The 24,093-nt window shown below is 32.9% G+C and overlaps 4 protein-coding genes across 4 annotated transcripts; 3 read left to right on the top strand and 1 right to left on the bottom strand.

Moving 5' to 3' along the window:
- Positions 1 to 992: 992 nt before the first annotated feature.
- Positions 993 to 1,715, top strand: LOC121240653 (probable histone H2B.1). The gene has a single exon (XM_041138142.1). It carries the CDS (start codon positions 1,080 to 1,082, stop codon positions 1,527 to 1,529), a length of 450 nt encoding a protein of 149 aa, XP_040994076.1. The 5' UTR covers positions 993 to 1,079; the 3' UTR covers positions 1,530 to 1,715.
- A 533-nt stretch (positions 1,716 to 2,248) lies between these two features.
- LOC121240652 (protein yippee-like At3g08990) lies at positions 2,249 to 5,659 on the top strand. The gene is made up of 6 exons (XM_041138141.1): positions 2,249 to 2,664; positions 3,750 to 3,784; positions 4,392 to 4,497; positions 4,579 to 4,591; positions 5,035 to 5,077; positions 5,163 to 5,659. Exons 1-6 carry the CDS (start codon positions 2,407 to 2,409, stop codon positions 5,215 to 5,217), a joined length of 510 nt encoding a protein of 169 aa, XP_040994075.1. The 5' UTR covers positions 2,249 to 2,406; the 3' UTR covers positions 5,218 to 5,659.
- A 1,364-nt stretch (positions 5,660 to 7,023) lies between these two features.
- LOC121240657 (protein yippee-like At4g27740) lies at positions 7,024 to 10,039 on the top strand. The gene is made up of 6 exons (XM_041138147.1): positions 7,024 to 7,202; positions 7,303 to 7,478; positions 8,265 to 8,293; positions 9,336 to 9,444; positions 9,517 to 9,572; positions 9,660 to 10,039. Exons 2-6 carry the CDS (start codon positions 7,371 to 7,373, stop codon positions 9,733 to 9,735), a joined length of 378 nt encoding a protein of 125 aa, XP_040994081.1. The 5' UTR covers positions 7,024 to 7,202; positions 7,303 to 7,370; the 3' UTR covers positions 9,736 to 10,039.
- Positions 10,040 to 13,175: 3,136 nt separating this feature from the next.
- LOC121240655 (probable histone H2A.4) lies at positions 13,176 to 14,549 on the bottom strand. Its single transcript, XM_041138144.1, has 2 exons — positions 14,018 to 14,549; positions 13,176 to 13,552 (listed from the first exon to the last, which is right to left on the bottom strand). The coding sequence occupies exons 1-2, from the start codon at positions 14,213 to 14,215 to the stop codon at positions 13,313 to 13,315; spliced, it is 438 nt and encodes a 145-aa protein (XP_040994078.1). The 5' UTR covers positions 14,216 to 14,549; the 3' UTR covers positions 13,176 to 13,312.
- Positions 14,550 to 24,093: the final 9,544 nt, after the last annotated feature.

The raw sequence follows: 24,093 nt of genomic DNA, 5'->3' as shown, positions 1-24,093 counted from the left end.
AAAATTTTCAAATTCCTAAATAAAAATATTATTATAAAACTATTTTATAACAATATTTTAACTTTATAATATTTTTTATTCAACTTTTTTTTTTTTTATTTCTCAAAACTCAAAAAATACTGAATTTAAATTATCTCAATACTATTTATAAAAGAGCAGTGCTACCTATAAGCCTCACACCTTGCACACCCACTTAAAAACATGTCATTTTACATTTTTATCCTATTTTACTTACAAACATGTCTAAAATTATTTTCATTACGTAGTTAAACAAGTAAAATAATATGTTTTTAAGTAGATGTGTAGAGTGTGAGGCTTGTGTTTAAAATTTTTCTTTATAAAATTCACATCTCATCAAACTCTCTGAACCAGCCTTTAATTTCCGTTGGATAACTTAAAGGGTGATGCCCTAATTTCAATGTGAAAAGAATAGTCTGCGTTTGGATGTTAAATTGAATTGAGTTGAGTTGATTTGAAATGATAAAATATTGTTAGAATATTATTTTTTAATATTATTATTATTTTGAGATTTAAAAAAATTAAATTATTTATTATATTTTATGTTAAGATTTGAAAAAATTATAATGATGAATTGAGATGAATTGAGAGAAATTTATGTATCAAACGAAACCGCATAGAACGAAGACGATTTAAGCGCTTCCCCGAGTCATTTTTCAAGGTTGCCGCGCGAGCGAAACACGTAACGAATCTGAAAATTTTCGCAAAGCTAAAAGAATATTGATCGTTGATTTGTGATTCCGCTCGCTAGCCATTAACGGCCAAAACAATTGCCAGCTCGCTGATCCGCAACTGAGCCACGTCACCAAATTCAAGCTCCGCAAGTTGAAACGATTCTCGGCCGTCAAGTCAATCGTTCCTTAAAAAATTTCTATTCAACGGCCCAAACAGATGCCAAATCATCGATCCGTGAGAACCTATCTTATCCAATAAAATCCACTTATCCTCTCTATATAAACTCTTATTCGTAGGCCGTTCAATTTCCACCCAACCTCAATCGTGAGAGCTTACCCTGCTTTCTTTTCTTCTACGTTTATCATCTCATTTCCCGTTAAATCATTATGGCACCCAAAGCAGCAGAGAAGAAACCCGCCGAGAAGAAGCCCGCCGAGGAGAAGAAATCGTCGGTTGCGGAGAAGGCTCCAGCCGAGAAGAAGCCGAAGGCCGGAAAGAAGCTGCCGAAGGAAGGAGGAGCCGGCGCCTCGGACAAGAAGAAGAAGCGGACCAAGAAGAGTGTTGAGACCTACAAGATCTACATCTTTAAGGTGCTAAAACAGGTCCACCCCGATATTGGGATCTCCAGCAAGGCCATGGGGATCATGAACAGCTTCATTAATGATATCTTTGAGAAGCTCGCCCAAGAGTCTTCTCGGCTTGCGAGGTACAACAAGAAGCCCACCATCACCTCTCGGGAGATCCAGACCGCGGTGCGTCTCGTGCTGCCTGGTGAACTCGCCAAGCACGCCGTTTCTGAGGGGACCAAGGCGGTCACCAAGTTTACTAGCTCTTAGACATAGGTGGTGTTGGTTGATGATGGACTTGCTGCTTGTTTGTGTTTAGGGTTAGGGTTCGTAGATTAATTAATTTAATTGTTGTATCTTTTGTCTTCTTTTGTTTTGGTTTTTTGTGCAGAAGTTGGATCTACTCGATCCCGTTTATCTGTAAGGCAGAACTGAATTCAATAGCTTTTTGGCTCCTTGCATAAGTTTCTCCTTTCATTTCAGGACCAATGCAGTGATTTGAATGATTTTATCCCCAATTGATAAATTCTGAGTTCTTATCGATTATGTGATTTGAAAACCATCGCTTTGGTTTTGAGTATTAACAACGTATACCCCAATCTTCGCAGTCCATAGACCACCATTCTGTTAAGGTGTTCTTGTAAAGAAGAAATTGATTGGGTTGTTTTCCAAATTCCACCCATGAAATTGTATGTCTTTTCTGAGATGGCAATTTTCTGGCTTTTGCGGGTAATCTGCTGTCATTGAAAGTTCTTGGCTCATAAAAACAACTGTAATGATTCAAAGCTGTTTTTGGGTTTTTTGAGTTTCTGAATTTCATTTGTTTGTTACGAAAACCAAGTTCGAAAATTATGTTATTCAACAAAGTGGAAGAACGAAAACTTCGTGGGGAAATTATATTTTTATATTTTCCCTTATTCTAATTTCTAAACCTCATATCAATAATTAAAAAAGAAAGATTTTGGGATTCCTTTTTATTTTTCAATTTACTAATTTCTGAATCCTTAGACCTTATTATATGGGATTGGTTTAAAAATCAGCTGTGAACTCTGTTAAACGATTGATAAACACTACTATATATTTTCTTCCCAACTCACAACTCAACGTATATCCTCTCTAAACCCGCGTCCGAATTACGTCGACTGGTATGTTTCTTAACCAACCTCTTGAATTCTTTCTTGGCTATCTTTCTGGTTCCTCACATCCCCCCTCTTCATGTTTAGTGCCGCTGCAATATTTTCATGTACTTTTCATACCACTTGAAGTTCCAGAGCTCTTTGAACAGAAAAATTCCAAATGGGTGAGGCCCTTTCTCATTGAATACGATCAGATTCCTGGCAAGATGTTCTACGTGTGCCGTTTATGCCAAACCCACCTTGCAGTGGCCCAAGATGTTATTTGTAAGGTAACAACTCTCTCTCTCTCTCTCTCTCGTTGGGATTCTTTATGACCTGCTTTTTGGTTGACAATATAGGCATTGTAATCTTTCCTAATTCTTCAGGCCTCCGGGTTTCTTGGATAGTGTTATGCGTACCAAGAAAGGTCATTGGAAATTAGATTTAAACCCTTGTTGGGATTCTTTCTGTGAATTTGATTCTTCGAGACATGCTTCCAAGATATGACTTGCGTTTTGGAAATGCATCATAGTTTCGAACCAGCGTTTGAGGATGCCAATTTATACTTGACGTGGTTTGTGTTATCTTGATCTACTTTTCAACAAGTTGGTCAAATTGTAATCTAACCTTGAAAACCAATCCTGAATATTTGTAATCTAACTTCGGTTTCTAGGAGTTCATTGAACTTTGAAAACCAAATACTTGCATTCTTAGAATACTATATATTTGTTAAGGAGTATAGTTCTCTTTTCTTTTGTTTGTGTATAGAAAAGGTGTAACTTACTTTTCTAGTTTTTTTGATTCTCTACTTTTCTAGCATTCTTAGAATACTAGGTGAACACTTTGTGTTTTGATCTTCCTCTGAGAAAGAAGTCTATCATAGATGAAATTATGACAAAGAAAAACAACAGGGGATATGCACGTAATTTGTTGTTAATAGCACAGCAAAAAAAATCAGTGATAGTGTTCAACTTGGAAAATCCATAGTGAGAATTTGACATTTGGATAATTTTTGGAGTGGATAGCATGTAAAAGATCAAAATTATTTGAGATTAAAATGACTCGAAAATGGTGCTAATGTCAGGGGAACTGGAGATAAAAAGTAACCCATCCAATGGTATTTAACATCCAGAAGACTGAAAAAACTAGAAAATAAATTTGTTCTGAAATTACCAAGAGAAATAATCCTGTTATTGGTTTATAATGTAATAATTATTCTTTTCTACGCCACGAGTAGATTGCCTCTTTGTGATTTGTTTGCTATAATCCTGTTTCTTGTTTTCCTCACCACGCATGAATTATTGCTTATTTAAAAAAACCATGTTTTGAAAAGCAGATCCTTTTTTCTTACCCATGTCTGCTGTGAATTTTGCAGACTATTATGACAAAATTTGGCGTCTTTGAAAAAGTGTAAGATATTCATAAATCGTTCAATGCAATTAATCTATGTATTTCGATCACCACTGTGCTGTTCATTCATCTATGCACATGCTTTAATATACAAGTAGTCTTCTGCTCTCTATATTTGCTTTAATTAAGATTTGTCATTCGTTTGGAAGAATTGTATTTTCTGTTACAAACGCAAAAGCTCTAAAAATCTTACCAGATGCAAATAAAGCTGTCCTAAAATCTAAGATACAGTGTGTTAATAGCTTCAACAAATCTACCTATTAAAAAAACAAAAAATCTTCTTCAGTCAATTTACAACCTTAGCTAAAATATATAGCATTAGTTTTTGTAGAAGAACTATATTTTTGCATCACAAGAGCAACAAGGTTAAGAATCTTGCTACATGTTGAAAATGTTAGTCTTGACCCTGTCATCTCTGGAGTTTTGTTTTGTCCAAGGTTAATTATTAAGTTTGGGGGTATTGAAATTAATAGATGCTAGGCCAGTAGGAAGGCATATCCTACATTTTAGACCTTTTATACCTTGAATTACAAACAACGGCATAGCTTCATGAAATTTTATCTTATTTGCATTAATGTCAAATTTGGGACGTATATTTGAGATGTAGTGTCAACATCCTGATTGACGGCCCAGTACATCACGATAGGTCTCTGAATGGCACAACGACAGATGTCTTTCGTACAAAATGCAATGCGGAATTGGGCTGGAAATATGTAAATTAATATTTATTTTTATTTTGGTGTTCTTTTGATTTCTTGATGTGACCATGCTCCTAGCCAATTCTTTATTTTCAGGTTCAGGTTCATGGTAAACTAAGTTTTGAAACAGAATCTTTTAACTCAGATTTCTCCACGCCACATACATAGTAAGGGATATATCAGGTTCACTTCAAGGTGGTGCATAAAAGTCGTGCACCGTATCTTGAATTTATGAACACTCTAGGAAATAGCTTAATTACCATAGATTAGGGGTGGGTGGCGAGGCATTGCCACCCACCACCCTATGTCCACACCCCACCCTCACATGGGTGGTGCCGGCAACCCAACCCACCCCGTGCAGAGGAGGCGGCCCCCACCCACAAGGAGGGAAAGGTGTAGGGGCAGGGCCCAAACTGCCCCATCCGCACCCCATGTTGGGCTTAAGTCAAGCCTAAAACATATATATATATGTATGTATATTTGTTATCAAAATGACATTGTTTTTGGGGGGGGGGGGGGGGGGGGGGGGGGGGGGGGGGTTAATTTAACCATAGCCCACCACGGATATTAGAGAAGGAAGAATTGTGCTTGATATGTTAGTTCTCCGAATGATATGACATTTGGGGGGTCTATAGAAGGCATAAATATATTTGGGGTCTGATCCAAGAATTTTTGAGCGGGGACAAGCTCCTGTATTGGAATGGATATCAGCTAGTGGATGAAGAGAAGATGTAACCACCCAATGACATTTGAATGGGCAGATTACACAGATTACAAGAACATTGTATGAAGACTTCATCTACAAGTCATTGAACATGCAGTTAATGCATGGGTTCTTCTCCTCTGTTTTTTTTTTCTCTCTCTTTCTATTTCCCCCACTCTCATTCTGGTTTGGTAATGAAGTTTGATTCTCCAGTAATCTAAAGAAAGTACACGTGAAGTCGAAGTTGTCATTGGTGGTTCGTGGCTTTCCAGTTGGTGTGAAACTCTCATACCAGAATGTTCTGTTTTGTATGTGGTACAGATTTGATTCTGGGTTGTGGCCATGTCGTAGATGAATGTTCTTTAATTTCACTTTCCTTTGCCTTCTCTTTTACCGTTTTGGATATGATGAAGTTGCATCTGCTCAATCCGGTTTGTGTACGGTATAAATGAGATCGAATGGCTCTTTCCCCAACATTTTAGTGTTCTGTTCAGTTTTAGCGTGAATTTTGTGACTTGAATGATGTTTTAGTAATCCTATTTGCTTGAGGTGTTGGTGTTTGAAACAATGTTCTCGAGAAGAAGAAATTGCCAGGAATGTTAAACTTGGTCTTTTTAAGAAACTGGTAGGCGGCTTTTGGTCTTTTAAGTCGGTTTGGATGGCCAGATGTTTTATCTCATCTGGTATTGTACGGATGAGAGGGTTTTGGACATCTAAATAGTTTAGTATTTCATCTTTATTTTATCTATAAATTTTTGAACTCATCTCAAACATTTTTGACATGAACAGTAAAAAGCATATTAGATCTCAAAAAGTCAAAACTATCTCCTTACATCTCACTATCCAAACATACATTTTTTTACAAACTATCTTATTTCATCTGAACTGCCTATTCAAATTGAACCTCCTAATTTAAGAAATTAGAAGGATGAAGACCTCGTACACTTACTGTTAAAGTATAAATTTGCACAACAGACCAGAAAGAGAGAAAAAAGTCATTCAAAAGTCATTCTTCATCCACAATAGTAGTTTGAGGCCCTAATGACATAGTAAAAAAGTTCACGATGGTGATTTGGATGTCAATACAGTAATCAATCGTTCATCCATGAAAATAAATAATATATAAATATATAAAATATTAAAAAAAAATTATGTGGTTCGACATAAAAACCTACGTTTATGGGTTATTTAGGAGCGAAATATACTAATCTTGATGATTGTATAATCTCTCGTGTCCCCACCTATCTTCCTTATGATGTTTTTTCCTTTTATGTATTTGAGTCAATTTACCTTATTTGCTCTTGGTGATAGACTCCCAATGAGCTAGACCGGTTCGTTTTATCCCAATTATGGATGTTTGAGGAATGAGATGAAATGATAATTTTATGAATAGTACTAACATGATTTGTGAATAGTAGTGAGATTGTTTGAATTAAGTATTTATTAGGTTTTAAAAAAAGAAGAGAAAAAGTTGAATAATTAAAAAATATTATAAAATTAAAATAGTATTTTTATTTTGGAATTTGAAAATTTTAAATTATTTTTTGTTCAAAAATTTGATAAAATTGAAATAATTAGTTTGAAAATATTTATGTTTGTATGATATTTGAGAATGAAATGTGATCTGATGAAATGAAAATTGTTCCCAAAGATAGGACGACTTGATATGTTCTGCATGGACACAAGGAAAAAAATAGAGTAATGTTATATATAGTCTTGGAGTACACAAACGCCATACAATTGTTTTAAAAAAAAATAGAGTCTATTATTTTTTTATGTAAATCTCGTATTTATTCAATTTTTTTAAAAGAATTATACATACTTGCGCATTCGGTGTGATTGCAAATATGATTTCTAAAAATAAAAAAATAAAAAGCACACTTTCCGGGATCATTTACACACTTTCTAAAAATATGTTTTCTTAGTGTGGAAGTTGTGCGTTGGCCTTTGTCCAAATCTGCAAGTACGAGAGTTGGAAGGTTGCAATTGGGTGAACACTTCTGAACAACATAGACTGGTAAGTATAGTACTCAATCACAATCTTGAATTCTTTCTTACCTCTATTTCTGGCTTCAATATTTTCAGAGAAATATGATCTTTTGTTTTTTTGTTTGCAGCTGCAGCATTTTCTTTAAGTACTTAGAAAACTTGCAGTTTCAGAGCTCTTTGAGCAAACAGGTTCCAGATGGGGAGGCTCTATCTCATTGAATACGATCAAACTCCTGATAAGAGGTTCTACTTGTGCCGTTCATGCCAAACGCACATTGCATCGGCCCAAGATTTTCTTTCTAGTGTAAAAAAATCTCCTCTCCCTCTTGTGTTTGTGTTGATTTGTTGGCCACTTTTTCGTGTCTGTCTCATGCAATGTCTCTGAACTTCTGAGAAAGTCTGTTACAGTTCTTATTTCTTCAGGGTTTTCTTTCTGATATACATTTAAAGAAAGGTCTTTGGAAATGAGACTTTGGACCATTGATGGATTCTTTCTTTCTTTCTTTCTTTCTTTCTTTCGTTTTTCTTTTATTAAATTGATGGTTCTTTTTTTGTGCATAATCTAGAAATAGTCTAGAAATAGTGTTTTGAAATGCAACTTATCAAGTTTGTTATCTAACCTTAAAGCACATGCTGACTATGTGTAATCTAACTTCGATTTCTCAGAGTTGATCAAAATTGAAATCTAACTTCAAGAACTAAAGACTCACATTTTTAGAATAAAAGATATATAGAAAAGGGAAAGACAAGAACTAGAAAATACTGTTTGTTATGGAACTAGTGAAACCTTTTGGTATCAGTTATTTCTTGTCCTGGACTGTGTAAGAACTTAATATTATTAACACAATGGTTATTGAAAATGCGATTTATCATCCTTTTAACTATTATTATTATTTTGTCATCTCCTGAAATGACATCAAAGTATTAGCATCAAGGGATTTTGAAGTGATGATAAGTAAGAAATTTCTTTTTTCACTTCCTTCAAGCAGTGTCTTTGTGACTTGTTCACTATGATCATGTATCTATGTTTATTACACTATTTTGAAAAGGACTTCTTTTGTCTTACTGTTGTTCACATTCTATTTCGCAGACTCTTGTGAACATCTTCTTCGAAAAAGTGTAAGATATTCAAACTTCATTCAATGCAATTAATCTTTGTATTTTGTTCACCACACTGCTGTTTGTTCACCTTTACATATGCATTGGAATGAAATCTGAGAGCCTTCTTCAGTCTATATACATTCTTTGATTTAATGACTAATTCTTGTTTGCTGAGAAGACTTATATGTAGATTGAATCGCTGTCATCCTAGGGTTTAGGTCTAATTCAGCACAAGCATTGGAAGTTGCATATTTGATCTGTGGTTAATTATTCAGTTCAGGATATTGAAATAGGTCAATGTGTCACAATTCTGTGAGGCCGGTAGCAAACAATATCCTTTAAGCTGTCCTAAAATCTTAGCTACAGATGTAATAACTGCAAAACTTATTTTTTAGAGGAAAAAAAAATCCTGGAAATCAGCAGGGGTTAAAGGAAGATCAATACAACTTTCAACACAAATATATGTAAGAAAAGCAGGAAGCCTGACACAACCTCCAATATCAAAATCGACATGGGACAGAAGCTTTGACCCAGAATATATTGTAGAAGGTGGCACTCAGACGTTTTTATAGCAACAAACAGGAATCCAAATATTGAATATGATTATGACACTGTAAAAACTATTGTAAACCGTATTGCGAGTATTCTAGCAGCATGAATAGAAACCATTTTCTATAGATATAGGGTGCTACAATGGTCAGTCAAGATAGAGATGAGACTTACCTCTATCAAACTCTGGTCTCGTCCACTTGCCCTTTTTACTTGGCAAAAAATGAAAAAAGAATAAGAACGTTGAAAAATGTTATAATTGTTTGTCTTGGTTTGCATTTTTTATTGATGTAAACAAAATCCATATTTATAAAACTTCTCTACCTATATTTGAAAGCTAAACCTAACTCTAATAAGATGGACTCTTGATCAAACTTCTTTTGATCAAGGACTTGTTCAAACTCGACCCTAATGGTATTGACTACCAAGCCAAATCTTTCTGAAGGATGGCTCACTTTTTCTATGGTATGCCTTCAAATTAGTAGTCATGAATTTCTTGTTTGATATGTAGTGTCAATGTGGTGATTGATGATCCAGTACATTATTGGAGAGATTTGAAGGATAGAACAGTGGCAAATGTCCTTTGTATCAAATGCAACATACTTTTCGGAAGAAAATATGTAAATCTCTATTATTTTTCTTTTGAGATTGTTTCGATTTCATGATATTCTTACTGGATTCTTCGTGTTCAGGTTGAAGTTGAAGAACCCACCCTGGAAATAAGGGAAGGAACAATTCGAATGGAACAGTAAGTTCTAAGCATCACCCTGACAATTTATGTATTCTGTAAGAGGCATAGACACATTTGAGGTCTGATCCTAGAATTTGTGAGCAGAAAAAAGCTCCTGTTTTGGAATGGAAAAGTGCTAGTTGATGAACTCCCAATCCCACAATCCGAAGCCTTCGTCTAGAATTCATTGAAGGTGCAGTCAATTCCACGGGTTTTCAGTTTGTGATTAAGTTTGATTCTCTCAGCACTCTGCATAATTGGATGAGATGTCAAAAATGGTTGTTGGTCGGTTGTTTTCACTTTGTGTGTTGTTAGTTCTGTTAAAAATGGTGACAGATTGGGTGGTTGTAGAATATTTAGTGGTGAGGTGTCTGTCCTTTTCATATGTTAGCATCTTTCTAACACAGTATGCAGGTCAAGACTCGTAAGCACATGCCAGGTGAAATATTAATTAAATGGAGGTGAAACTTAGACCTCTACTTTGATATCATTTTAAATCACTATTTGTCTCAAATGCTTTAGCTTACACGAAAAAAATAAATGAATTTAATAATTTAATTTATCTTCTGAAAAATATATATGTACGAGAATATGCCTGGTTACTTGTTTTAGGCCCATAAGAGTTTAGAGCCAAACGAAGTGGACTTGCAGCTTTTCACTTGCCGAGTAATGCTACATGCAGTCGTGGAGTGTGTAAGCGCCATTTAATCGTTTTAAAAAAAAGTGAGGTCTATTATTAACAAATTAGGTTTTTTTTTTTTTTTTCAAATGGATTCCGTATTTGTTCACTTTTTTTAAAGGAATTGTGCAGTATTTACGCACTTCACGATTGCATGATCTTTTCTTTCAAGTATAAGAGCACTCCCAATGGCTTTTGTATTATACAAAAAATGTAAATAATTTGAAGAATTGTTCTAAAAAGAAGCTCCATCTCATTATGTAAAATGAATTGTAAAATACAATTATCTACAGTACCTCGCTACATGCAGCGGGTACTGTTCATCCTGTAAAAATTTTTTTATTGTTGATGTTTCATTTACTCCCTATTTTTATTTACTTTGATTTTTATCATGTAAGCAAATTCTTTTTATTGTTCATCATTTAAAACACATTTCATTTTCTTCTAAAATATATCTTGGAATTATTTTTAAACCAATTTTTTCATATTTGATTTTATTTTTTAATTTTTATTTTGTATAGGACTGAATTATTTTACATTGTATATAAAAATAAATTACAAATATAAAAAAATATATGGATATTGTAAATTTATTGGTAGAAATGAAATATTTAAAAAAAATAAAAAAATAATATTTAAATGATATAGAGAAAAACTCGATAAGCTGATGGATGACATATTGTAAAGTCAGTATGTAAAATAGAAAAAATGAGTTTTGGTGATGTATTTTAAAGGATAAGATAAAGAATCCATTGAGAGTGCTCTAAGAAAAGAGCACAAGCTCGAATGGCTGTAAAATGGTTGCCTCTGTGAAACTTTCACAAGAAAGATAGCAATCCGAGTAATCCTGCCATATTGATCGAGTCCCATTCACAATACTTGTGATTATACACTTTCAATATTCAATTTAACCACGATCAAAGCCTCATTACATTACACATATAGCCCTAACGACGACCTGTGCATATCAACACCAAAAGCTGCAAAGGACTAAGCGATAATTCAACAACAAAGCAAATAACCAATAAACAACAAAAACTAGAGACCCAACAATACAAAACACATTAATCAACAGATCACAAATCACAATTGTGCAAACCAAATATCACAGTAACTGACGAGCCAAATATCACAGCAATAACAAAGCAAGTTTAAGTCTAAGCCTACTCAAATCACGCAAAGCCAATAATCACAGTGACAATGAAAATTGCACAAATTCAAGTCTGAGCTTGAGTTTACATAGTTGTAGAATCAAATGGCAAGCTCACTGATTTTACAAATTTGTTTCCAAAATCCATACCAAAATCTCAATTATAGAAACCCTAGAGAAGCACAAACAGAGACCCAAAACAATTAAGGTTAGGGTTTTCGAGATCTAGTTCAGGATTCACCAATGGAATATTAATGATGATAGAGTTATAGACAAATTTGAGAGAGCATTCTCTCCGAGCAACCGGCTTGAGAGAGAGAGAGTGTGTGTGTGTGTGTGCATGTCGGAGGTAGAAACTTACCTATCATGATCAATCGGAGGAACTTTGTCAATTGATAACTTTGTGCATGTTTACTTAGAATTCAAAACTAAGGACTCACATTTTTAGTGATTTGATCCATTTCTCTTCCTCTACCTCTTCCTCTTCTTTCATGTCATTTTCCATATTCGACCCTTACCTGTAGTTGGTTCTATTTTTTTCTCCACTCGACACCATATTTGACCCCTAGCGTTTCTCTTAAACTTTATAATATTTTATTTAATTTTTTTCTCTCATTTCTTATAACTCAATAAATATTTAACTTAAACTATTTCACTATTATTCATAAATCATCTTATTATTATTTATAAAATTTTTATCTCATCTCATTTTTCAAACATCTCTTTACTTGCATGTAAAAAATTTGAATAAAATTTCCATGTAAAAAGATTGGAAATTTATTATGGGTTTTCAAGTTTCAAGTAGAATCGCACAATTTAGTCCTCTCGACTCCCAATAGCCACCATCCTCCCACGTCAAAGTAAGTACCAAAGTCGCATTATTAATATATAAATAGTGAAATGAAATGAAATAAGTTTAGATGAAATGTTAAAAATTAAATATAATATCATTTTTTAATATTATTATTATTTTAAAATTTAAAAAACTTCAATTTTTATTAAATTTTTTGTAAAAATTAAAAAAAATTATAATTATAAAATAAAATAAAACATTTTTATTATCCAAACAGATTTGACGTGATTATAACTAACTACTTAAGAGTAATTTAGATTCAGAGATAAATTGAGATGAATTATAAATAATAGAATAAAAATTGAATTCTTTATTATATTTTATATGAAAATTTGAAAAATTTATTTTAAAATTTAAAAAAATTGAATTATTGAATTATATTTTATGTAAAAATCTAAAAAAATTATAATAATAAAATGAAATGAATTAATATTAATTTTGAATTCAAACGACGCCTTAATGTTTAGATATAGATCAAAGTCCTCTCGAATTCGGTTCTAGATCATTTATACCAACGACAACAAAAATAAATAAATACTATAAAACCCACCTTCTTATATTTACTCTTCATCCATTTGAAACTTTCAAATTCAAACAAGATTTTAAAAGTTTTTTTTGGGGGGGATTTAGACATAAACCCATACAAGTCAACTACAAGATTGCCAAAAAGATAAGACGAAAGAAAGAATTTATACCCTGTAAAAAAGGGGACAAAAGAAAGAATAAAGCACATGGAAGCAGTGATTGCCTTACAAAGGAAAAGATGCTCATCACTTTTAACTTGCAGCCCCATTAGCATATATATTGTTATCATTTCAAAGAATATATAACATTATATTTAAAAAGAAAAAATAAATAAATTTATAAATTGATGCAAAACACAAATTATAAATTGAAACCAGAGGTTTCATCCATTAATTTCCAAATGACAAAAGATATGTCGAATACATCAGTTTACACCTACAAAAGCAACAACATAAATTCAAAAAGAAGAAAAAAGGGATCGATCCTAAAATCAGGATGCTACATACAGATGGAAAAAGCGGCGTTAAAATTGGCAATCAATGACAAAGCAGCTAAGCCTTCTTGGGGGATTTGGTGGCCTTAGCCGGAGACTTGGGCTCTTTCGAAGCCTTGTCGGTCTTCTTAGGCAATAGAATCGGGTTGATGTTCGGAAGAACACCGCCATGAGCAATGGTAACGCCAGAAAGCAACTTCCCCAGCTCTTCGTCGTTCCTCACTGCCAGCAGAACATGCCTTGGGATTATCCTATTCTTCTTGTTATCGCGAGCTGCATTCCCGGCCAACTCCAGAACCTTCACACGCACATTTACACTCAATTACTTCAAAACCCAGAGAGGGAAAAACAGAAGATACAAGGAATCCCTAAGAAACTAATAACAAACACATAAAAAAGAACATAAATGGCGGTATCTCTACACTTTGTAGTCTTCTGAAATTCAGGAACGGTGGAGCCCACTGTTTGATTGCTAAGAAAATACATCAACAAAAGAACATCTGACCTCTCAACCCTTTACCCGGTTTTTCTCAGATAACTTTCGAAATGAGTACCGAATTGCGCCAAAAAATGCATTCACGGCAAAAAGAGAATAGCAACTACCGAGCTAAACACAGACCGCATATGATCAAGCAAAATGACAGATCTGAGCGACACGGAAAGAGTACTATGTTCAAGATAAAAAAAAAAAAAATAGTTATAGCCACGCAGAGAGAGAGAGAGAGAGAGAGAGAGAGAGAGAGAGAGTGCAAATGTGGCATACTTCGGCAGCTAGGTACTCGAGCACGGCTGCCATATAAACCGGAGCACCGGTCCCAATACGCTGCGAGTACCTCCCTTTCTTCAGGTACCGACCTATCCTCCCGACCGGGAACTGCAAACCGGCTTTGACGGAACGGGAAACGGGCTTCTTCTTGGGCCCTCCACCACCTCTCCTTCCTCCCGCGCCCTTCTTCTCCATCAGAAACCTAAAAGATCGAAACGCCGCAAGTCCGACCGACTGAACACACTGACCGGAAAATGGAACTGGAATCAATGAAAGGAATGGACTGAGATTAGTTGGCGTACAATTTTATAGAGGCCGTGGGGTGACAAGTGCGAACCATGTGGGTGCGTGGATCAGAAAGTGAGAGGGTCGTGACTGTTGGATTTAATGCCTTATCGACGGCTGTCGAGGAAGAGTGGGTTTTCTTCCACGATCCGTGTCTTTTGATATCAACCAATGGGGAGCGAGTTTGAATTTTTGGGAATCTTTAAATTTATACGAGTTTGTTTTCACAATTCATCTCAACTTAACTCATTTTATCTAAGAAAAATACTATTTTGCCCACTTTTTTTGACCGCTCTATTTGACCTCTAGTCAAATATATATATTTTTTTACTTAGTGATTAAGGAAATGATTTTAAGTGTATTGGTGTATTTTTTTTATTTTTAAAAAATAGTTAAATCTATTAAAAAATGTGAAAAAAAAAAAGAAAAAAAAATTTCTAGGGTACGCCCAACAGTAAATGTGGGGTGACATAGTAGCCCCACCCTTTCATCTAATTATAACAATTTTTCTAAATTCTCACACAAAATAAAATAAACAATTTAACTTTTTCAAATCTTAAAATAAAAATAATATTAAAAAAATATATTTTAACAATATTTTATTCACATTTTAACTTTAATCTCAACTTATATCATCTCATCTCATCTACGAAAACAAACAAGACCTTAGATAAAAGCTATTTAGAATGAGAATTAATATTTACAATCTTATAGCGTGCAAGTTTCATATATTTCTTTTGAAAAAAGTGTACAACTATGGAACTCACATAAAAAAAAAATATTATTTTTTAATGTTGGATTCCACCAATTTTCAAATAGAGTACACAGGGCTTGCACACCTTAAGATTATATATAGCACACCAATTTTCAAATAATATTTTAAAAGTTATAATAGGTCCAACTATAAGTAATGTGTTAGGCTTTAGAATATAAGATGAGGTTTGGATAGTATGTTGAGATGAGATAAAAGTTTAAAGTTAAATATAATATTGTTAAAATATTAATTTTTAATATTATTATTATTTTGAGATTTGAAAATTTTGAATTGTTTATTATATTTTGTGTGAAAATTTAGAAAAGTTGTAATAATTAGATGATATGAGTTGAGATCAACTCTCAATCCATTTTTTTTTTTTTAAAAGAACCATAAATTCCATATCTTGACATTAGAGCTTGGCCACATTCTTTTCCCAATTTATATCAAGGTTTGCTTGAAAATGAGAACTAAATAAGTAAGTTTTAAACTGATAAAGATTATTTTTTAAATGAGGGCTGTAAATTATTTTTATTGTGTCACAATTTGTGCCTTACATTTGACACAATAAAAATAATTTACAGCCCTCATTTAAAAAATAATCTTTATCAGTTTAAAACTTACTTATTTAGTGTCTTTTAACACAATTTGTGCCTTTGTGCCTTACATTTGACACAATAAAAATAATTTACAGCCCTCATTTAACACATATTATGTGCCTTTTAACACAATTTGTGCCTTACATTTGAAACTTAAATACCATTTTAGAAATTTCATAACCCTCCCACGCATCGAACCAAGCCGAGTCTCTTCTCCACTTCACATTACGCCTTCCATAATGTGGCCACCATTTGTTGGCATTGTCTTAAGTGAGATATTCAATGAACCTTCCCCTTTGCCTCTCTCCCAAACCAATTCTCTCTCTCTCTCTTTCTATCTAAAGCCCATGTGTTGCGTCCAGGCCGAGCCTCCTATTCTCCCCTTCTTGTCGTGCCTCCTGTAGTGTAGCCACCGTTCAACAACACTAACTTACGTGAGGATATCCACCGACCCCTCTCTTTTGCCTCTCTCCCACACTAACTCTCTCTCTCTCTCTCTCTCTCTCTCTCTCTCACACACACACACACACACACACACACAAAAGCCCCCGTGTCAAATCCAGTTCGAGCCTCTTTTCCCATTCACGTCGTGGCTCCAGCGATGTGGCCATAGTTCAACAACGCCATCTCAGGTGAGGATATCTACTGACCTCTCTCATTTTTCGCCTTTCTCCCACATAGGGGTGTCAAATCGTGTTAACGGGTTGTGTTCGTGTCGTATCAAAACATATATATTATACTATATAGGTCAACCCTAACCTGACCCGTTAAGCTTATCGTGTCAAGATCTCAAATCCTAACACGACCCATTAATATAACAGGTCGTGTCGTGTCAACCCGTTTTGACCCGTTTATGTAAATGGATTGAACAGACCCAAAATGAACCTTCTTGATCTAGTTAAGTTTAGTATAATTTTATATAAATGTTAAAATCACTATATCTATAAAAAATATAAAACTAACTACAAGTCCAAAATTACAATCCAAACAATAAAATATCAAAATTAAAATCTCAAAAATTTTATTTTTTAGGTATAAGGGTATAATTGTAACTTTAACTTTCTTAATGGGTCATAACGGGTTGACCCGTTATCAACCCGTTAAGCTATCGTGTCTTAACGGGTCAAACCGTTTTGACCCGAACCTGTTAAGGCTAAATCCTAACATGCTTTTATCGTGTCGTGTTCGTGTTGGATTAACGGGTCATGTCACATATTGCCACTCCTACTCCCACACTCTCTCTTTGTCTCTCTTTATGTATCAGGTTTAAAAAAAATCTGAAATAATGCAAATGATGTCTCTGTCACCGTCACGCACAATCGCCTGAGAGGCCCCCCCCCAAGCCTCCAGGTAAGCCCCACACTTTCCCTCTTTGATTTTCCATGGTTGATTTTGTTGTTCAATTTATTTGAGGCTTACTTTATTCCAAAGCTCTAGTTATAAATGATTAAAAAAGTCTCTTAATTGTCCTAACTGTGCAGAAGAATTCGTTGCCGAAGTTTTGACTTCTACGTTGTACAGAACAAGCACACGAATATCTGAGCATTAGGATTCGGTCAGTTAGATGTATTGCTGGTTGTTTTCTTATTAATCATCACGGTCTGTTACATTTTTTTACTCTGGTTGTTCTAGTTGTGGTAATGTGAGAGTCACTTTATTGAGGTCCCCTAGAACCCAAATCTGATTGTTTTCTTATAGCTGGTTGTTTTCCTATTGGTGGGTAAGGTCTGTTAGATGTATTTATGATTGTTTTCTTATTAATCATCACGATCTATTACATGTATTGTTGGTTGCTCTAGTTGTAGCTCTGTTCTAGTTGTGGTAATGCTCGTAAGTCTATTCCAGTTATTGGTAATACAAGAGTCACTTTGTTAGGGTCGCCTGGAACCCAAGCTTATTATTTTCATATTGCTGGTGGTTTTCTTTTTGTTGGTCATTTTCTTATTCGTGGATACGGTTGATTAGATATATTGATGGTTGTTTTCTTATTAATCATCATGGCCTATTACATGTAGTGCTGATTGTTCTAATTGTTGCTCTATTTTAATTGTGGTAATGCACGTGACTATGCTCTAGTTATGGTAATGCTCATGGCTATGTTCTGGATATGGTAATGCCCATGGCTATGTTCTGCTTGTGGTAATGCGGGAGTCTGTAGTCTCCTGGCACCCTAAGTTGGTTGTTTTATCATTACAGCCTATTTTCTATATTTATTTTGTCAACATTTGCAGCTTCTTTCCTATGTTTACTTGACCAACATTTACAGCTTCTTTATGTTGGTTTAATTTGATTAGAGCATGTTTTACTATGTGAAAACTTTGGTAGTGTAAAATATCTACGTACTTTGTGTCAAACTCAGCTTTTAGATTAATGTCTGATGATCCAATATGTCGTTGTGATGTCAAATTATGGCATACCGTTTTTTACTTGTAAGAATTGATAAGTAAGATGTCATATTTTTAACTATGTCAAATGATTGAAAAGCAAGCCTAACCTATATATTTGATATTTTGTTTTGCAGTATGGCCGGTCATACAAGTTCTTCACTTGGGTAGGTCTTGAAATCCCTGAATATGATATGACTATAATAGAACATCTCCAAGCAATGAACGAACAATTGGTGGCAAATTTTGCTCAGAATCATCAACCAATTGAGCAAACGGTATCTAAGTTTAGGTCAACAATGGAAATAAAAGCTACCCAATATCAAGTAGAAATTGTGAACGAAACGAGCAAAACTAAAATTATGATGTGTAGAATTAGGGCTACACTTATACTGTCGTGAATGTTTTTCATATTTGTACTAATATGATTGTTTCTTTAATTTAGCCCCACAAAGGAAAAAGAACTTGAGTGTAATTATGAATTGTATGAGATTTTGTAATGAACTATTGTATTGTATTTTCTAAGATTAGTTTGTAATTGTAATGATCTGTTGTATTGTATTGCGCATAAACAATTTCTAATAAGCTTCTTTGTAATGAGTTGTTGTATTCAATTTTTGTATGAAAAATAGTCTTATTCATATCAGGTTCAAGTTCAGTTCATGTGTGTAAGTATGCAACCTTTATGACTAATAAAAGCACACTTGCCAAGAGAACAACATACATATTCCAAGATTTCTTATCAAAGAAATACCAAAATTCATGTAATACTCCTCCATTGATATAAGCTTTAATATATTACTTGTATTTTACAAAATGTATATGTATTGCATCTTATCGGCCTAAAAATGTATATTAGAAGATATATAAAAGTAGTAGCTTCCAAAATCTAGTAAACAAGATCTATCAAACAACTTCTTGCAAAATAAAAGATTTCATATTTTACAGCTTTTATATATAGTATATTCACATCAATAATGGGTTTATAATCTCAAATCTACATTATACTGTTACATTAGTGATTGTGCTTGTTGAAGTAAGATTAAAGTTCATCCATAAGTTGGAATACTATGCGTACGAATCTCGACATCTACATCTTGATCTGTAGGAAGAATAGCAAGAGTTGTCCTCATCATAGCTACTTCGGATGAGCGTATAATCTTGTTTCAAGACCTTCCTCAACCTATCAAGGAGTTATTTTGAAAGCAACTTATCTTTGTTATAGAATGTCAAAACACAGAGGACGTGCTTACACAAAATGCCATTGAAATCAAACAACTAACATGTGCAGTTTACTTCACACTCTTCATCATTAAAATAAACAACATAGTTTGTCATTTTAATGAATCCATCATAACTTTGACATAATCAGACACATGAAATGTAACAATTGAGCATTCACACCTAACCATCATAGCGCAACAATATAGCAGACCTTTGAGCTCTTCCTGAACTTATTTAAATTTAGCATTTGTATAAATTTCTTAGAACTGCCTCTCAATGAGATAATAACTTATGAACAAAATTTATGTATAGAAATAATTAAAATCATTTGTACTCTCATTCTCAATCTTGCATTTAAGTGCATTATTGTATTGATCTATGAACTGCTTTAGTGTTGTCTTCAAACTGACGTAATCATCAACACACCTTCGCTTTTTTGAGTCGTTGACATTCCCGCCCTAAAGTGATTTCTCACACAAGTTGACACCTATAGATAATGCTTAAAATATAACTACTCAAGCCATGCATGATTACGTGGATCAAAACTATCAAGAAGTTGCAGCCAATGCTTATCGAATTCATTATGATTCAACGTGTCATAAACACATCTAACGATCTCAAGTTTTATTTCTCATAATATGCCACAAGGAAAGAATGCAAAAACCAAGAAATATTCATTTTCATGAAAACATGCATGTGCTGTTTACTTTTGATGTCATTATATTTACTATATGCTCCAAGCTTTTTTGAAATTCTTTTCATTATATGTTACAAGCAAAATGAGTGTCGAGATTTTGAAAACACATATGCAATCTTATTTTGCATAGCTTTATCTTTATTCATTATTATGGCTTCTGGTGCGCGGACATTCATGTATTTAAGCCACGACTCAAACAACTATATGAACGTGTTGGTATCCTCCTTGGAGATCTATCCACATCCAAACAAAATTGATTGACCATGATGATTAACTCTCACAAAAGAAACAAATGACATATTAATGAATTGATTAAATATGTCATGTTAAAAGTTATAACATTCTCGAAAAATATGTGCGCAGCTTTGCTACGGGCATCTGCCCAAAACACATTCTACAATTTGGACTCATCATCAACGTTCATCACATAATAGAATCATCATTTTGCACTAGCATTTTCATAAAGTTGGTTTGCAGTGCTTCGACATCTCCTAATCTAGGCCGAAGTAATCTGACCTCACGTATGTAATTGGATGAATATATGTATATATATCTTTCTCTTTCCAAATATGAGATTCTCAAACCCTTAAGCCTTAGTGAAGCAAGAATTATAGTTCTTGCTTAATTGAATGTTGGTCATATTATTATATTATAGTTTTCTCTTCATCGACTCATCCAACTTCTTATGGTATCTAATGTATCATACTTTTCCAAGATTGAGAGCATGAGTGTGCCAAGTGCAACTTGAGTCAAGCAAAACTCTCATTCAGAACCCAATATAGCATTAATCCTTACCTTGTAACATTTATGTTTCATCGGTCTCCATTTAATAATATTTGACGATGTGCTCACAGACGTGTCTTGACGGATACAAGTAAAGTTAAAATACCTTATTTTTCCCATCAACTATGATTTTGAAACTTTGTTTTGTCACTCCAAAATCAACCTGCTTTGCATATTTTGTATAGTATACCATTACTTCCTTCTATTGAGGAAAATGTCATTCCAACCTGTGGCCCTTCAACATTCTCATTCTCTTTACTTCCAACAATTTTATCCATCCCTACACACACCCCACACTTTTAAATTCAACATCAAAACCAAAAAATAAAGAACAACGCCAAAATAAAGACATGAATAATCTAAGTACAAGCTAAAATAATGTCATCTCGTATACAATGGGCAAAAACAATGAATGCCTATCATGGATAGCACAACTAAAATTATGAAAGCTACTAAAACAACAACCTCAAAGCATGACAATAGGACTAGCTCTTCTACTAAGTGAGTTAGGCGGCTGCGTAAGGACCCACAGTGAAAGAAGGCCCAAAAGATATTTAAAAGCCAATTAATAAGAAAAGTTTTAAAAAATTATCTCAACTCTATCGTAAACTCAGCCAAAGAGACAATAACAACTGCAAAAAAAAAAAAAAATCTTAGAGACTCTTCGACTTCACTTAGGAAAGCCAGAAGTTAGAATAAAGACCATAAATCCAATTTACATATGATAAAGTCTAAAAACATTTTCAACTAAAAATCTCAAAATCTCACATTTTATATCTAATAGAAAATATTCATAGGCTAAGATTTTATATAATAGATACTGTTCTTTTTTACTAAAAAATATGTCTAATAAAAAATATGCATCTAGATGTGAGAAATTTAAATAATAATAATAATAATAATAATAGAAAATTTGATTGAATCCCAAAATGGATCTTTAAATAAATTTTTTATTAGCAATAAATAAAATATAGCAGAAAATTTAGGCAATACAAGTTGTAGATGATCAAGAAATACATAAAAAAAGACTAAAAGATAACGAAACAAAATAAGAAATAAAACAAAAGAGACCTGAGGATAATGAAACAATACAAAAACCTGGCCAACAAAAGGGATTTTAAGATAGTGCTCAAGCATGTAGTTCTACGATTCTTACTGAAAAATTGGGAAAATGCATAGGAGAAAATAAAATTAACAAAGAAAAAGATCATTGGAAAAACGTGTAACTGAGAATTGTTACTGTAGTAAAAATTTTAGGTAAAAATCAATTTACCATTTTGAGGACAAAATGAAAAGATCTATCAAGAAAATAATGAAAAATTTTAAAATCTGATTGAAATTATTTATGAATTTGATCTAGTAATGCAAGAACACATTCTACGTATTTAAGATGGTGAAATCCATAATCATTATCTTGGACATAATATACAAAATAAATTAATACATTTTCTAGTAACTAAAATAAAAAGTCATATTATTTAGAAAATCAAGAAAGCAAAATAATTTTCAATTATATTTGATTGTATCCTAGATGCAAGTCATTAGAAGCAAATGTCTCTCGTACTAAGAGATGTGTTAATATTTCAATAAGCACAATAAAAATAGAAGAACATTTTCTTGAATTTATTAAAGTAGATGATGCTAGTGGAAAATGTTTTCTCAATGAATTATTAGATGCAATAAGAAGTCTTGAACTTGATATTAATAATATTTTAGGACAATGTTATGATAATGGGTCTAATATGAAAGGTAAAGAGCAAGGGATGCAAAGAAAATTACTTGATATAAATCCTAAAGCATTTTACAAGATAATGTGTTGAGTTTAACTCTTAAGTCACTCTCACATCACATGTTGGGAAAGTTAAATTAAAAGTATCAAAGTGATAAAATTCCAAACTCTACATATAAGAGAAGCTTTATTGCAACTAGCAAAAACAACTGAAAATATTAAAACAAAAAGTGACAATAATTATTTAGTAGCATATAAAATTGAGAACTTTGAATTCATATTAGGCATGATCATATGGTATGATATATTATTTGCGGTTAATTCTGTAAGCAAGTCTGGAATCCAAAGATATGCATATAAATATTGCCATTGATCAGTTTGGAGATTTTATTTTTTTCAACATTATAGAAAAAATGAATTTAAATTTGGTATGATTTCATCAAAAAAGATTGCAATTAGTATGAAAATAGAACCTGTATTGAGCGAAAATCGAATGATTCATAGAAAATACAATTTGGTAAAAATGTCAACAAAGAGAACACATTCTGCTGAAGAATCTTTTAGAATTAATTATTTCTTATTTATAGTAGATCAAACAATTTCTTCAATTCAAAACAAGTTCGAACAATTTCAAATAGATGAAAATATTTTTGATTTTCGATTTAATTTCAAGAAATTGAAATCACTTGGTAATTGTAGTTTGCAAAAAAATTATCTTAGTCATTGAAATCTTTCTGAAATACGATATTAGTGGTTTAGATTTATTTTCAGAACTAAAAGTTTTCAAAGAAATTTTACCAAAAGCAAAAAGTAGGGGTGACAATTTGTATCCACTGTTCGTTTTCATGTCGTATCAAGTCATGGATGTTCAATTATAAGGATCAACTCGAACCCGACCCGTTAAGCTAAACGGATAAGACCTTTAAATCCTAACACGATTCATTTAAACAATAGGTCGTGTTGTGTCACCTGTTTTAACCCATTTAATAATTAATTAAAAATGAATCAACTCAGCATGACTCATTTTAATTTGTTTAATGTAAATGGGCTGAACTAACCCACATAACCCATTTGACTTGATTAACATAATTTTAAATAAAAGTTAAAATCTATATTTATTAGTAGCCACAATATATATATATATATATATATATATATAAATATAAATATATAAACCAATAATACCACTTATAAACAAAAAATATCAATATTTTTCAAATAATTTTAACCTATAATAAAATCAATATTACGAACTCAATAATAACAAATATAATTATAAGTCTAGAATTACAATTATGACAATAAAATATAAGCATATTGAGAAATACTAATATTACAACTCAATAACAAAATTTTAATTTTGAAATGAAATTTAAATGGGTAATTTCGAGTTAAACAGATTGACTTGTTGTTGACCAGTTTATTAATTGTGTCTTAACAGTGCAACCTATTTTGATCTGAAACCATTTATAAACCCTTCTAATTTTGTGTTATATTTGTGTTGGATTCACGAGTCGTATCACATATTTTCACTCCTAGAAAAAAGCACTCTGATTGACATATTAAAAAAATATAAAAATGCTTGATTCTTTTTCCAAATGCATTTATTGCTTATAGA

Source organism: Juglans microcarpa x Juglans regia, chromosome 7S, assembly GCF_004785595.1.
Source record: "Juglans microcarpa x Juglans regia isolate MS1-56 chromosome 7S, Jm3101_v1.0, whole genome shotgun sequence".
Lineage (NCBI taxonomy): Eukaryota > Viridiplantae > Streptophyta > Magnoliopsida > Fagales > Juglandaceae > Juglans > Juglans microcarpa x Juglans regia.
This window is presented reverse-complemented; position numbering and strand designations above follow the sequence as displayed.

Bases quoted from the DNA above. Each gene is read 5' to 3' on its own strand.
- LOC121240653 (XM_041138142.1), top strand. From the start codon at position 1,080: ATGGCACCCAAAGCAGCAGAGAAGAAACCCGCCGAGAAGAAGCCCGCC.
- LOC121240652 (XM_041138141.1), top strand. From the start codon at position 2,407: ATGTTTCTTAACCAACCTCTTGAATTCTTTCTTGGCTATCTTTCTGGT. The intron at 2,665-3,749 runs GTAACAACTCTC...TGAATTTTGCAG, and splicing joins CCCAAGATGTTATTTGTAAG to ACTATTATGACAAAATTTGG. The intron at 5,078-5,162 runs GTTAGTTCTCCG...ATTTTTGAGCGG, and splicing joins GGAAGAATTGTGCTTGATAT to GGACAAGCTCCTGTATTGGA.
- LOC121240657 (XM_041138147.1), top strand. From the start codon at position 7,371: ATGGGGAGGCTCTATCTCATTGAATACGATCAAACTCCTGATAAGAGG. The intron at 7,479-8,264 runs GTAAAAAAATCT...TCTATTTCGCAG, and splicing joins CCCAAGATTTTCTTTCTAGT to ACTCTTGTGAACATCTTCTT. The intron at 9,445-9,516 runs GTAAATCTCTAT...CTTCGTGTTCAG, and splicing joins TACTTTTCGGAAGAAAATAT to GTTGAAGTTGAAGAACCCAC.
- LOC121240655 (XM_041138144.1), bottom strand. From the start codon at position 14,215: ATGGAGAAGAAGGGCGCGGGAGGAAGGAGAGGTGGTGGAGGGCCCAAG. The intron at 13,553-14,017 runs GTATGCCACATT...GTGCGTGTGAAG, and splicing joins TCGAGTACCTAGCTGCCGAA to GTTCTGGAGTTGGCCGGGAA.